General features: G+C 36.1%; 2 protein-coding genes across 2 annotated transcripts; both read left to right on the plus strand.

Annotated features, from left to right (window-relative positions):
- The first annotated feature begins 3373 nt into the window (after positions 1-3373).
- Positions 3374-4297, plus strand: LOC102503069 (olfactory receptor 2D3). The gene has a single exon (XM_006148074.1). It carries the CDS (start codon positions 3374-3376, stop codon positions 4295-4297), a length of 924 nt encoding a protein of 307 aa, XP_006148136.1.
- Positions 4298-15401: 11104 nt separating this feature from the next.
- Positions 15402-16334, plus strand: LOC102469407 (olfactory receptor 2D3). The gene has a single exon (XM_006148077.1). The coding sequence runs from the start codon at positions 15402-15404 to the stop codon at positions 16332-16334; it is 933 nt and encodes a 310-aa protein (XP_006148139.1).
- The last annotated feature ends 230 nt before the right edge of the window (positions 16335-16564 follow it).

Raw genomic sequence — 16564 nt, forward strand, 5'->3', positions numbered from 1 at the left:
TTTTGCTAAATTTTATTAAGATTAAAATTTAATATGAATGGTCAATTCATGTTTTTACTCTTTCTCTTATACCATTTATCATATAGATTAAACAGAGCAGCCATGTGTCACTATGCTTTACCCTTAACTATTTTTATAATCTTAGAGTTACTTCTAAATTGCAATTCCATGTTTAAAATGGATATTAAATAATGCTATGAACTAGACTTGCTTATTGTCCTAAATTCTTTAAGTGATTTGTGTGTTATTTTATCTTTACATAAGCACTATTAGAAATAGGCACTGAACTCCCACATGGTCAACCACTGTTTGAGCCCCAGACCTGATGGCTTGAAAATCACACTGGGCGTGTGTGCATGCATGTCCAAACGCCTAGGAAGAGAATGGAGGAGAAGGGATTGCAGCATGGTCATTCCCCCCAAGAGGGTGATTTCTCACTTTCCCTCTGTCTCTATGTGTTTTCTCTCTGGCAAGCAAATGTACCATATGGCAAAGAAAAAGAAACGTGTTATTTATATCAATATTTTTAAAATGGGGAATACTAGGCACAGAAAAGCTAAGTAATTTGCTGTTGGTCACACATCATCTAGAGAATCCAGGACTCATACCCACCAGTGTCACTTAGGAGGCCTCAGTGATAATCAATGAAGTATACTGTCTTCTTATAGCTGACAGTACCCCGTATACAGCAGATTTTCATTGCAGATCAAGTGCCTGTAAACATATAAACATACCACAAATACATAAATATACACACCTGTTCTCCTTCCACTTAAGAGATTACATAGGAAACATGATGACTTGTTTTTCTCTTAACAACCTTTGGTATCATCAAAATTGGAAATAAACATTTTACATTTTATCTAAAAGAAAAAAGAAACATGATATCTTATTTATTATTTTAATGTGCATATCTGTTTGGTCAGTTATGCCATAATCCTCTTCTTCCAGTCTTCTGGATTGCAAGGATTCTGGGCACATCTATGCCTGGTATGTTTTCAGAATGACTGTACTGGGGATTCAAACTAGGTCAGTATGTGGCTTCCCGCTCTACAGTCTGGTAAGCTATTAACTCTGCCAAACTGGGCCGTATTGGCCATATTTTTTATCCTGCTCATTATTAGTATATTAATAAGTGAGGAATTATAATATATTCTATATCAGGTGTGATATGTTTCCTCTAATCCTTTATTTTACCTTTATACATCATAATTTATGTTATTATTTACTCACCTAGATAATTATGCTAAATTACATTACACAAAATCTCTGTAAACTTGGTTGGAACTTCAGTAAATTTGTTTATAAGATTTTATTGTTCTATCCATAAAATTGATCTTATCGTATATCTCCACTTAATACATACTGACTGTCTACACTCTATGGAGAAAACAGAAAGCTTAGAAGATATAGAAGCATGGAAAATTGTTATGGATAGTAAAGACAGTGGGGTAAGAGGCTATGAGAATGGGGAGAGTGTGAGGAAAGAAATTAATTAGAGAAACAGAGTTGCAAGACATTCATGGTACACAGAAATGGATTATTATCTGTTGATGATAATGTGTATAGTATCCTCAACTAGATGGTGTGAAGTGTATTCATGTTGGGTAAATTTGCTTTACAATCGAAGTGATGTATAGTAATTGAATGTATAAAAATACATTAAAATTAAAAAATGGATTTATATCCAGATATAACATATCCATTTATATTTAAATATCATTTTTCATATTTTCCTTCAAATAAGTCATACATGTTTGTTAAGTGTACATTTTGTTAAATTTAACCATTGTGCCTATTGTGAAATCATTTGTATTCTTACTGTAATTTCTCTTTGGTTATTTTTGGTATATAATAAACAACAAAGTTTAATTATTCATCTTGTATTAGACTATATTTCTGACCAGTTATTATATATTTGAACTGGGTTTTTGAGTTTTTAAAGATGTATAATCAAATTATCTGCAAATATTGTTGACCTTTTTCAGTTTTTGTTCTTATAATATTTCCTATTGCCCCAAAATGTTGAAAAATAACTGTTAAAATATGATCATTGTTATTTTTCTGCCTACTGATAAACCTATCATAACAGATTAGTCTTAAAACCCTGAAAATTGGTAAGGTTTGTGTGGGCTTATCTTCAAAAAGTGCATGTAATAAGCAGAGAAAAATTATACAAAAGTTTAACCGTTTTTACAGGAAATTTTTAAAGCAGAAAAATATAGGCTACAGAATGAGTAAAGAGGGCTGACAACCAGTTTGAGAATTTCTCTGAGTCTTTGTTTTATTAGCTATATGATGGGGATAAAAACAACTACTTCATCTGGACTTAAAGATGATTTTTTAAAAGGGAATGTAAAGAAATTACTAACACAGACTGGGATCAGAAAGGTGCCCAATGTCTGATAACGAGTGTCATTGCCAAAAAATCTTATGCAAAGAGAGTTTTTAAAAAAATCTAATGCAAAGAGAGTTTAAAATATGTACAGGAGTTGGGTTAAAGCTATTTGAAAGGTGCTACTGAGTGCAACTAACAATAAGGCACCTAATTTTATTGATGGTTCTCAGTATGCTGTTTATGTTGAAAATAATGGAAGAAGTATTTGGACAGAGCACAAGATCCCAGGCTACTAACCCTTCCTTTACCTGGCTACTAACTCTTCCCTCACCTTAACTATCCATTCCTGTTCAGAGTGCTTCTTTAGAATTATTTTGTAAATATATATATTTTTAAAAATCAGCTTTCGTAAATAGGACCAGTTTGCTGCATAATAATCTAACTGGTTTAAAGCACCATGAATTTATTTTCTTTCTAAACATACCTAAAAGGATGATTACATTGTAAACCTTTCTACAGTCTTCTCAGGACTATAAATCAGTAGGTGATTTGACTTCAGATCATGTATCTTGTTGAGGATGACCCCCCCACACACATACTGATAGTATTAAATAATTCAAAGAGAGAGAAAATCAGAAATGGCTTCGAATTGTTGGAACTTCTGACCAAAAAGAAACTCAATCTTTTAACATATGGAAAGTGGTAACAGATGGAAATCAATGGCCTGATTTTGGATATTAATTAAGAAAATATCTAAGTGGGGTCATCAGATGGTGTGGTGGTTAAGGCATTGGGCTCTGAAATGGCCTATGGAGTTTTGAGTCCTGGACTTGGTGGTTTGCTTTTTCACTTTCCCCATTTCTCTCTCTGTCTCTCTCTCTCTCTGGTCAAATGAAATAATAATAATAATGATAATATAAAATAAACAATTCTTTTTTAAAACAGAATATATCTAATTTACTCAATATTTTTTAAAAAAAATCTGACTGATGTGTTTCCTTCTTGATGCTAATCTATGCACAGGAATAGACATTCATGGGAGAGGAGAACCAAACCTACGTGACTGAATTTGTCTTCCTGGGTCTTTCACAGGATCCACAGACTCAAGTCTTGCTCTTCTTCCTCTTTCTGATCATCTACCTGCTGACGGTGCTGGGAAACCTGCTGATTGTCGTGCTCATTCATGTTGACTCCAGACTGCACACACCCATGTACTTTTTTCTTAGAAACTTGTCCTTTGCTGATCTCTGCTTTTCTACTACCACAGTCCCCCAGGTTCTAGTCCACTTCTTAGTGAGAAAGAAAACCATTTCCTTTGCTGGATGTTCAACACAGATAGTTGTTTTACTTCTGGTTGGATGTACAGAGTGTGCTCTGCTGGCGGTGATGTCTTATGACCGCTACGTGGCAGTCTGCAAACCCCTGCACTACTCTAGCATCATGACACACCAGGTATGTGTCCAGCTAGCCATAGGATCCTGGGCCAGTGGAGCGTTTGTGTCACTGGTGGACACCACATTCACACTGCGTCTGCCTTACCATGGAAACAATATCATTAACCATTTTTTTTGTGAACCTCCTGCCCTACTGAAGCTGGCTTCAACAGACCCTTACAGTACAGAAATGGCCATCTTTGCAATGGGCGTGGTCATCCTCCTGGCTCCTGTCTCCCTCATCCTTGTCTCCTACTGGAATATCATCTCCACTGTGATCCGGATGCAGTCTGGGGAGGGGAGGCTCAAGGTCTTCTCGACCTGTGGTTCCCACCTTACTGTTGTTGTTCTCTTCTATGGCTCAGCAATATTTGCATACATGAGGCCAAACTCCAAGAAAATGAGTGAAAGGGATAAAATGATCTCTGTGTTCTACTCGGCAGTAACACCTATGTTGAATCCCATCATTTATAGTCTGAGGAATAAGGATGTTAAAGGGGCTCTCAAGAGAGTAACTGCAAGGTAGTCTTTTAGAGGTGGTAATCTCTGACTGTGATGACTCTTTTAGGGATCTGAAGACAAGTTATTTTCTTGTGATTTTTTCCCATTTCCAACTCATCCCTTTATTCTTTCCCACTCCATCTTTCTGTATCTCTTCTCAGATTAGTTCAACAAATTGCTAATTTAAAACAAGACGCCTTGGTAGATATTAAGAAAAAATTAAATTAGAAGAAAGGAAAAGAAAGCAAATTGAAGGAAGGGAAAATAAAAGTGGAGGGCAGCGAGGGAGAGGAAGGTAGGGAGATTGAAGACAAAACAAGCATTTATCTTCTAGCCCATATAAACTGATAAGACAATGAAAACAAGGAGGCATAAAATTATATGGCAAGAAACAAGGAGAGGGTCACTGGTGAAGTGGTAACACAATTTGACCCACAAAAGAAGGTCCTAAGACCTCTCTGGGCATACTGGTCACACATGAATATGCCCACGATCCAGGCTGGCTGATATTGTAATTAGAACATGAAGATCCTGTTGGGGTACTTGTCCCTGTCTTTCTGTCTTATTGAAGAAATCATTCATACAGTTGGAAAGCAAAAACAGAAAACCAATAAACAAAACCTTATCATAAATATGTGCATGATGTTTCTGGCACATGAAGTCATTTCTTTGCTTATTTCATGTATTTATCAGGCTACTTTTGAACACATATATCCCTGGTACATTTATGGAACTGGAGGCAGAGACATAAAGAAAGTCTTCATGGTGTTACATTTATAACAAGTCCTTCAATTCTAATTTTGACACTTTGGGGAATTCAAGGAAGAAGGGTAGGCTGGAAATTGAACCAGGCCTCCTTTATTTTTCATTCTCATGCAGTCTTCTGCACAACCAGGGACCTGTATTTTATTTATTTGTTTGTTTGTTTTATGAAAGAGAGAGAGAAAGACAGAAGCTCTAGGGATCTTGACTGTAATCCATCCCTAGCCTTCAGCCAGTCCAAGATCATGGAAAAGCACATGCCCACATAGGAAGGTCTCCAATTTGAACCTGGGATGGTTGCCCCATCCTGCCAACAGCAGTGTCATCACATGCTACCGTGAGCACACATGCCCTATAGCAAAAATCTCTTTAAAAAAACCCTATAATTAATAGAGGTATAGTATTGCCTTCAAATCTATATCTCATGTATCTTCCTGTGTTATAAAAATAAGTGTTGTAGGTTGACTCCATGGTTAGTGATTAAAGAAGTCAGATCCAACATCTGGCAGCTGTAAGGTAGAAGTCTCAGACATGGCAGCTAAAGTAACACTGGAGTGTCTGACTCCATGCCAGAAATCCCAAAAGTAGGGATAGATGGAAAAGAAGGGATAACAATGTGACAATTCTTCACAAGGGGCGATTTTTCCTCTTCTTCTCGGTTTCAGGTCAACCAAAATCTCACTGAGATTTTACAGCATGCTCTGTAGCAAAAACAAACAAACCAACAAACAAACAAAAACAACAACAAAAAAAAAAACAAGCAAATTAAATGAACAAACAAAATACAAATCAGTGCTACGAAAAAAAACAAGCAAATTAAATGAGCAAACAAAATACAAATCAGTGCTATGCCAAGTGTGATTCATGGGCTGGTATTTTTCCATGAACTGCTTTCTGCTTGTCTGTGATTAGAACATTTAGAAATGCCTTGAGAATCATTTAGAAAATAATTTTATCAGGTCAAACACAATCATTTAAATATCAGGATTTTTCTTTGTATAGCTCAGTTTGTATTTTTAATTTACTATACTTGGAGTTGACATTTATGTATTATTACCAATCTACTATGTCTGGGAAAATTTTTGGATAGAAATAGGCTCTGCACTATGGATCTTAAGGATGTCATAATAACAACTGCTGAGATTCAAACCATGTTTGGCTAGCTCCTTAATCACCAGGCCACCTGCTGATTCCTTGAAAAAGTGGTTTTTATTTCATGTCCAATAGAAACCCCATCCTGACATATTTTGAAGGTATCTTTGAGTGTTGTAATGAATTGTAGGGAACGGACGAAAAATCAGGGAGACTGAGATTAGGAGGTTAAAGTCTCAACTAGGATTATAGCAATGGAGGGGTAGAGAGGATGGTGGACAGGTGGGTAGATAAGATTGCAAGGTAAGAAGAGAAGACACATCCTTCCTAAGACTTTAGCCTGAGCAATACTGAGGAGGATAGGGAAGACTCAAAAAGGGGGTTTAGTGGGGAAACCAAGAATTCTTCACCAGACTTTTATACATGGCCCCATGTTGTGTGCTGACTTAGACTTAACAGCATTCCTGTCTTTAAATAGCTACAATAAGGTCTGAGTTTAAACAGTCAGGACATCTTGGACTGCACCACACTGTCTAGGCCATTTTCCCCAATGTCAGAACACAGAGTGCTTTGAATACAAAGCAGACATGGGTTTTGAAATCTTCTGGTCAGTCTTAGTTTGGGAGGCATCATCAAGATGATGCAGAATATACTTACTCTATCTGCCTGTTACTTTATCATTATTATTGAAGCCTCTATTTCAAAAAACCTGACAATGAATTTGAGGCACTGAACATCCCTAGTGTGGTTTGAGATGCAGGAGTATAGTACAAGACAACATTAAAATTAGGTATTTCAGTATGAGATTGCAAGTTTTACAAAATGCCCCCCAGGGTATCTCTTATTGTACAAAGGTTAAAAAGTTAATAGGGCTGATTGCTCTAGGGAATTCTCTGATTATATCAGCTCTTTGGAACTCAGGTTTGAAGACTTGTTTCAGTAAAATTCTCCATACTTGTTCTTAGGTGAAGTTGGGATTGTGTCCCTTGATAAAATGGTGGTCCTTGGGTTGGAATGAATAAGATTCATGGCTCAGATGATGTCCCAATCTCAGAATATTTGGTGAACTGGAGTGGAGGCTATCTTCTAGGATTTGGATTAGCAGGCTACACAAACCACACCTTTATTCATCTGTTACTTATCTCCATCACTGTCCTGTGCTTTCCTCATGCCAGTGCTCCAGGTGAGCGGGAGTAAGGTTCTCAGGGGAAATTAGTCAGTTTGAGGAGTGCAGCATCTTGATTTTGCTCATGAAGGGATGGGGGCCAAGCTTTGCTGTTCATTCTATTTCCCTTTTCTTTTCTATCTGGCTTCTAGAGAGAATATGTGCTCTTATTTTATATTGTTTCTCCTCAGTAATGACCTCAAGAATGCTGTTCTCAAATATTTCTGGTGAGAGTCAAGCTCTTGACCAAGAATATCAGGTCAACTTCAGGGGCCATGGGCATCTACCATCTCTCCTTTTGTGCTAAAGTTAATTTATCAGATTCTCCTCTGCTGTTTCAGTGTACTCCCTCAGGACTTCCTTCATTTTTTCCCCCATTTGAGTTTGGGCACTAGGAGCAGGCAGGTCCTGGATTAAACCTAGACCTCCTGCCCTGGACACACAGGCAGGAACTTTTTTGTGGTCAAACATCCCTGGCTGCTCCACAAGGCTGTGTTAGTGTGTTATTTTGCATGAGCCGGTATGGAACCCTCTTCCTCATCTCTCATCCCCTCATACTGAGCTCACCCTTAGCTGACATGTGGTTGATACTAGATTTATAATCCCTTGTTAACCTGATGAGCAAGCCTAGAAATTGTTAAATCCAGATGATTACAGCCCCAGTACGGAGCTCAATGTCTCAACAACTAACATAGTTCCCTTTTCTCATACTTCTCCTCAGAGAGTGAATGCACTGGAGTGAAAACTGGTGTGAGTCTATTTACTCATTTATTAGACTAACTTTTGTTAAACACTTACCATGTGTCAGGTGATATTGAAATACAGATGATATAAATAAATCATACCTGGTACACTTCCTTGAAGCAGCAGTCCAGTTCTGGGAGATAAACATGTAGACAAATAAGTACAAGACAATGTCGAAACTGTGCAAAGGGACGTGTGCACAGACCTTTTCTTGGACATTGGGAGGAGAAAAGTCAACTCTGCCTGGTAGATTGAGTAAGGAACTTCAGAACTGACTACATTGAAGCTGATTTTAGGCAATTCACTAAAGGTTAAAGTCAAAGAAACTACGATGTTCCTTATGAAAGAATGTGAAGTTTAGGAAAACCACAGAGTGTGTTTGGCTGAATCTCATGATAAAAACAATGAGGAAAGAGGTTAAAAATATATGCTGTGTAGTGGAAGAAAGACCACTCAAAACAATTGAAAAGAATGATATGAATCTGGGGAGAGGTGGAGGGGAGTAGGATGATGTTCCTCAAAGGGTAAAAAGGTTTGGTCATGCAGGAGTAGTACATTCTTGAGATCTAATGTACATTTTGGTGACTATAGATATTCATAATGTATCGAAAACTTGAAATCTGCTAAGAGAGTAGATCTTGTTTTCTCATCACAGGATGAAAAAGGAAATGGCTACAATGTGAAGGTAATGAATACATTAATTAGCTTGATGTCAGGGCTGATTCCACAATGTATGCTTATCAAAACATCGAGTCATACATCTGAAACATTTATGATGTTTATATGTCAATTATATCTCAAAGCAGCTCAAAATCAACTGAGATGAGGACTTACTATTTCATAGTAATATCACTTTCATTTTGTGTGTGTGACTTATTTTTCCACATGGGACATAATCAATTACAAAACTATCAATTTGGGGATTAGATTTAGAGAACATGACTAAGATGTAGAAGACTGCAAGGAGAAAAGAGTGAGATACAGTGTCCTACTATTATAGAAAGAAGAGGCTTTAAGAAATAGTTATAAATTATACTAAATGTTAGAGACTAAAGAGGATATAGAATTAGAAAAGATCATTGCTTTGGTAAAATCATGGCTACAATACAATCATGAAAATAAAAATGAGACTGGAAAGATTTGAGAAGTCCATGGAATGATGCAAAGTAGAAGCAGTAAATCCTGAACATATCTTGAATAAATTTAATACTAAAGGCAAAACCAAATATTAGACAATAGATCAAAAAGTCATAGGATCAAAGAAGTTTGTTCTGCTTTTCTCTTTTATATATTTTAAGAAACATTTTTAAAAATTATGGTAAAATATAAGACTGTCATTTTTGGATGCACAGTTCAGTAGTGATAATGATATTCAAGTTGTAGAGTAACAGATCTCTAGAACTTTTTATCTTGCAAAACTGAGTATATCCCCTTCCCTCTTCCCCATTAACCACTGGAAACCATTTTACTTTATTTCTTTGAGTTTGACCAGATACCTCACATAAGTGGAAGCATACAATGTTTTCCTTTTTGTGACTTGCTTGTTTCACTTATAATGTCCTCCAGATTGTCCTTGTTGGAGCATATGACAGGACTTCCTTCTTTTTAAGCTGAGTAATATTCATTGTCTATAAATACCAAATTTGGTTTACCCAAACATCCACTGATGGACTTTTGGAAAGTTGCCATCTCTTTGAAGTTGTAACTTGGGCTATTTTATTTCTTGCTAAATTAAAAAATACTGAGATTGTTTGATAGCAGTACTAAAGAATTAAAATAAGGTAAGAAAAATGATAGAAAAATAAATTTAGGAGAGGCTACTGGTGCCTATGTTAGTGTATAGCAAAACGAAAGTCTGCTTGATTTAGGTCTGTTCTATAGTGCTAATTTTTTTTTTCGATATTATAATTTCAAAAAGAGGCAGTGTATGTTGTGGTTAGATGTGTATGGAACTTGGATACAGGGACCTATATTGATCTCTGTAAAGTTTACTTCAGGATTGGGGCACGCTAGTCCAGCATGTTTTCCAAGCTGATTGGCTGGGATCCAAACAGTGGTCATCTTGGGAGATCTGGCTCCCTATGCACAGAGTCTAACTGCTGTGATATGGGTCTGATCCTCTATTCCCGATTTTTATGAAGTCAGTATTTTTGGTTTCTGCATGTGAATGAGAATATGTGATTATTTTTCTTTCTGTGCCTGTTATTTCATTTAACATAATGACCTCCCATCCATGTTGACTCAAATGATCAGATTTTATTCTTCTAATAATAAGTAGTATTCCTGTGTATGTGTGTGTATCACACTCATTTGTTCATTCATCTGTTGGACACTAATGTTGATTGCATATCTTGGCTGTTTTGAATAATGCTGCAATAAACTTGCTAATACAGTCATGCTGATATACTTTAACATGCTGACTTCCCTTCCTTTGGATGTATGCCTAGTAGTAGAATGGGTGAATCACATGGCAATCAAATTTTTAGTTTTTTGTGAAACTCAATACTGTTTTCCATAATAGACATATTAATTTCAATTCCCACCAACAATGTAAGAGTTCCTCTTTCTCTGCTTCTTTTCTAGCATTTGTTACATATTTTGTCTTTTTTATAATGGCCAATGGAACCTGATGTTTTGATTTGCATTTTCCTGATGATTAGTGCTATTGAACATTTTTTCTTATTCTTTTGAACATTTTGTACTTTTTTGAGAATTATCTATTCATTACAGATGCTAATTTTTAAATCATTTTTTCTTCTGGCTGCTTGAGCTTTTTGAGCTCCTCATATACCTTGGTTATTAATTCCTTGTTAGATGTGTAATTTGTAAATATTTTCTCCCATTTCGTGGTCTGTCTCTTCACTCTATAGATTGTTTCCTTTGCCGTGGATGAAATTTTTAGTTTGAAATAGTATCATTTTTCTATTTTGGTTTTGTTGCCTGTGCACTTTAGATTTTATTAAAAAACTGTTTGACCAGACCAATGTCCTGAATTGTTTCCCCTATGTTTTTGTCTAGTAATTTCATAGTTTGGGTCTAATTTTGAAATCTTTGATCCATTTTATTTTCGTAATTGATGAGAGAGAGGGCTAATTTTATTCTTCTTCTACCTATGAATATTCAATTTTACCAGCACCATTTGTTAAAGAGACTCTTCACTTTCCACTGAATGTTCTTGGCACCGTTATGGAAATCAGTGCTGTGTATATATGGGTTTATTTGTGGGTTTGCTATTCTGTTCCATTGCTCTACGTGTCTGTTTTTCTATCAGTACCATGGTTTCTTGGTTACTATTAGTTTTGTGTACATTTCAATGTAAGGTAGTGTGATGTCTCCAGCTTTGTTCTAATCCATTATGATAATACATTGCTCTTTAGAAACGTTTTTCGATGTCATAAAATATTTGACTTTTTAAGTGTCTGTACTGTATTCCTTCATTTGGATGTTTTATATTTATTTAAGGCTATTTGACTTTTTAAAAGTTTTATAATTATAGTAGCACTGTAATAGATATTCTTATAGATTTACCCATATTGCTTTTTTTTGGGGAGAGGTTTTTTGCTATAGGGTGCGTGCACTCGCCAGACAGAGAGAGAGAAACAGAGAGACAGAAAGCAAGAAATCATCCCCCGGGGGGATGGCCATGCCGCAATCCCTTCTCCTCCATTCTCCTCCTGGTTTCTTGGGCACTCACACACACGCGCCCGGCGTGAGTTTAAGCCACCGGGTCCAGGACTCGAACCGTGGTGGACTACATGGGAGTCCAGCGACATAGCCATTATGCTAACTGCTGGTCCCAACCCATATTGCTTTTAACAAAATATTTTATTACAAAATATTGAGACAATTTACATTATCAAAATGTATTATTAATTTTTAATGTATTATCTATATATTGACAGCTTAACGCTCACATAGTTTTAATCTTTTGTATTTCCAGTAAGACAAAACCATATCACCAATGAATATCATAAATCTAAAATATTATGGGGGCCAGCAGGTGGCATGATGGTTAAGGCACTGGACTACCACATGGCTAACAGCAGTTCGAGTTCTGGACCTAGAGATTTGCTTTCTCTCCCTAGCTTCAGTGCCTCTCTTTAGTGAGCATATGTGCCCTATAACAAAATTAAAATATAGCAATAATAATAAGTAAAGTTGTATAAATAATTTAAAAATATATAAGTTTATGTGATCTGTTGAGAAAAAGAGAGATCTAGTTTTAATTTACTTTTGCTAAATTTTACTGAGATTAAAATTTATTGTGAATGGTCAATTCATGTTTTTATTCTTTCTCTTATAGCATTTATTGTATAGAATACACACAACAGTTATGTGTTACTATGTGTAACCTTAACTATTTTCCTAATCTTAGAGTTACTCTAAATTGCAATTTGATCATTATAGTGTATATTAAATAATAGTATGAGCTGGACTTGTTTATTATCCTAAATTCTTTAAACGATTTGTGTTATTTAATCTTTACATAAACACTATTAGAAATGTGTTATTTATATCACTATTTTACAAATGAGGAATGCCAAGCACAAAAAATCTAAGTAATTTTCTGTGAGTCACACATCATCTAGAGAAGCTAGGCCTCAGACCCACCAGTGTCACTTCAGAGGCCTCAGTGGTAATCAATGAGCTATACTGCCCCCTTAGAGCTGATAGTGCCCCTTAAACAGCAGACTCTCAATTCAGAGGATAGTTCATAGAAATGTAAACATACCACAAATAAATAAATACACAAATCCATTCACAATGCATTTGAAAGATTAAAATAATACATCACATAGGAAATATGATGACTTGCTTTTCACTTAACGAGCTTGCTGTATCTTCAAACATGGAAGTTAACAAACTTTTACATTTTATCTAAAAGAAAAAAAACACGATATCTTATTTATTGTTTTAATGTGCATATTGGTTTGCTCAGTTATGCCATGATTCTCTTCCTCCAGTCTCCTGGCTTTCAAGGGTTTCTGGGCACAAACACCTGTGTCTGGTATGTTTTCAGACTGACTATCCTGTGGATTCAAACTATGGTCAGTATGTGGCTTCCAGTTCTACAGTCTGGTAAGCTACCATCTGTGCCACACAGGCTGGGCTATATTGGTCATATTTTCTGTTCCACTCAGTATACACTATATGAATGAGGGATAAATGATAATATATCCTGTATCAGGTATGATATGTTTTCCTCTAACCTCTTACTTTTCTACATCATAATTTATATTGTTAATTACTCACCTAGATGAAATTTAGAATAATGGTGCTAAATTCCACTACAGAAAATCTCTGTAAACTTGGTTGGAACTTCAGTGAATTAGTTTATAAGATTTTATTGCTTGGGCATGGTGGTGCCTGCCCTATGGTAAGATTTTATTGCTCTATCTACAAAATTGATTTATATCAATGTCTCCACTTAATACATACTGACTGCACTCTATGGAGAAAATAGAAAGCTTAGAAGATATAGAAGCATGAAAACTGTTATAAGAGAGTGGAGACCATAGGGGAAGAGAGTGAGAGAAGGGAGAAAGTGTGAGGAAAGAAATTAATTAGAAAAATAGAGATGCAAGACATTTATGTGACACAGAAATGGATTATCTGTTGATGAAAATGTGTATAGTATCTTCAACTGGAATGGTATAGTGTGTTCATCTTGGATAAATTCACTTTACAAGCTAAGTGATGTATAGTGATTGAATGTATAAAGATACATTGAAATTAAAAAATTGATTTATATACAGAAATCACATATCCACTTATATGCAGATATCATTTTTCATAGTTTCCTTCAAATAAGTCATGAATGTGTCTTAACTACTGTTTTAAATTTAACCAAAGTGCCTATTGTGAAGAAGTCATTTGGTTTTTTTACTGTCATTTCTATTTGGTTATTTTTGGTTTATAATAGCATAAGAAAGTTCAATCACTCATCTTGTATCAGACTACGGTTCTGACCAGTTATCATAGACTGGTACTGGCTTTTTGAGTTTTTAAAGATGTAAAAATTTTCTGCAAAACTGTTTACATTTTTAAATTTTTGTTCTTGTAATATTTCCTATTGCCCTTTTGGCAAGTCCCCCTGAAATGTGGAAAATAACTATTAAAATATGCTTGACTGCTATTTTTATGCCTATGAATAAATCTGTCATAACAAATTAGTTTTAAAACCCTGGAATTAGGGAAGGTTTGTGGGTTTATCTTCAAAAAATGGATGTGATAAGTAGATAAAATTATGCAGAAGTTCAACCTTCTTTAAAGAAAGTTTTTAAAGCAGGAAAAATAAAAGGGAGACAGAAACAATGAGCAGGGCTCACAGAAACCAGTCCAAGAATTTCTCTGAGTTTTTGTTTTATTAACTGTATAATGGAGATAATAACAACATCTGGACTGAAGGATGATTTTTCCCAAAGGGAATGTAAAGAAACTATTAACAAGGACTGTCACCAGGCAGATGCCCAATGTCTGACAATAACTGTCATTGCCAAAGAATCTTAAGCAAAGAGAGTTTTTTAAAAAGGGGGAGTACAGGAAACACATTAGAGACTATTTGAAAGGTGCTACTGAGTGCAACTACCAATAGGGAAGTTTTCAAATTGAGGGTCCTCTGTTCGCTGTTTATGGTAAAAATGATGGAAGAAGTATTTGGACAAAGGGCAAGATCCCTGGCTACTAAATCCTCTTTTACCTTAACTCTCCAAAAAAAACTCAGAGTGCTTTTTTAGAATATTTTTTATATATTTTTAAAATCAGCTTTCATAATATGCCTAGGTGCCTTATAAAAATCTGGTTCAATGCAACATGAATTTATTGGCTTCCCAAACATACCTATAAGGAAGACTTCACTACAAACAGCTCTATAGCCTTCTGAGGACTATAAATCAGTAGGTAATCCTACTGAAGACCAAGTAGCTTGCTGAGGATGATTTCTCCCTCACTGGTATTACTAAAGGATTCAAGGGGAAAGAAAATCAGAAATGACTTTCAACTGTGGGAACTACTGACCAAAAAGAAACTCAAGTCTTTTGACATATGGAAAGTGGTAACAGATGGAAATCAGAGTCTGATTTTTGATATTAATTAAAATATATCAAAGTGGGGTCAACAGGTGGTGTGGTGTTTAAGGCACTGGACTCTGACATGCCTGTTGGAGGTTTTGGTCCTGGAACTGTTGACTTTTATTTTTCTTCCACTTTCCCTCTGTCTCTCTCTAGTCAAATTGAACAATAATAATAATAATAATAAAACTCTTTTTTAAAAAGAAAATATCTAAGCTACTCAGATTTTTTTTATATAAATAACTGATTGATTTGTTTCCTTCTTGATGCTAATCTATGCACAGGAATAGACATTCATGGGAGAGGAGAACCAAACCTACGTGACTGAATTTGTCTTCCTGGGTCTTTCACAGGATCCACAGACTCAAGTCTTGCTCTTCTTCCTCTTTCTGATCATCTACCTGCTGACGGTGCTGGGAAACCTGCTGATTGTTGTGCTCATTCACATTGACTCCAGACTGCACACACCCATGTACTTTTTTCTTAGAAATTTGTCCTTTGCTGATCTCTGTTTTTCCACTACTACAGTCCCTCAGGTTCTAGCCCACTTCTTAGTGAAGAAGAAAACCATTTCCTTTGCTGGTTGTTCAACACAGATATTTGTTTTTCTTTTGCTAGGGGGTACAGAGTGTGCTCTGTTGGCAGTGATGTCCTATGACCGCTACGTGGCTGTGTGCAAGCCCCTGCACTACTCCAGCATCATGACACACTGGGTATGTGTCCAGCTGGCTATAGGGTCTTGGACCAGTGGAGCATTTGTGTCACTGGTGGACACTACATTCACATTGTGTCTGCCTTATCGTGGAAAGAACATCATCAATCATTTTTTTTGTGAACCTCCTACCCTCCTGAAGCTGGCTTCAACAGACCCTTACAACACAGAAATGGCCATCTTTGCAATGGGCATAGTCATCCTCCTGGCTCCTGTCTCCCTTGTCCTTGTCTCCTACTGGAATATCATCTCCACTGTGATCCGGATGCAGTCTGGGGAGGGGAGGCTCAAGGTCTTCTCGACCTGTGGTTCCCACCTTACTGTCGTTGTTCTCTTCTATGGCTCAGCAATATTTGCTTACATGAGGCCAAACTCCAAGAAAATGAGTGAAAGGGATAAAATGATCTCTGTGTTCTACTCAGCAATAACACCAATGTTGAACCCCATCATTTATAGTCTGCGGAACAAGGATGTTAAAGGTGCTCTCAGGAGAGTAAGTGCAAAATTATCTTTTTAGAGGTCGCGATATCTGATTATGGTCACCATTTTAGGGGTGAAGGCAAGTAATTTTCTTGTGAAATTTTCCCATTTCCACCTCATTCCTATATTTCCTCCCTTGTCTTCCTAATTCTCTTCTCAGATTAGTTCAACAAATTGCTTATTCAAAACATGACACCTTGGTAGATACTGAAAAGAAATTAAATTACAAAAAAAGAAAAGAAAACAAATTGAGGGAAGGAAAACAAC

The sequence above is a fragment of the Tupaia chinensis genome, unplaced genomic scaffold, assembly GCF_000334495.1.
Source record: "Tupaia chinensis unplaced genomic scaffold, TupChi_1.0 Scaffold000230_1, whole genome shotgun sequence".
NCBI classification, from domain to species: Eukaryota; Metazoa; Chordata; class Mammalia; order Scandentia; family Tupaiidae; genus Tupaia; species Tupaia belangeri.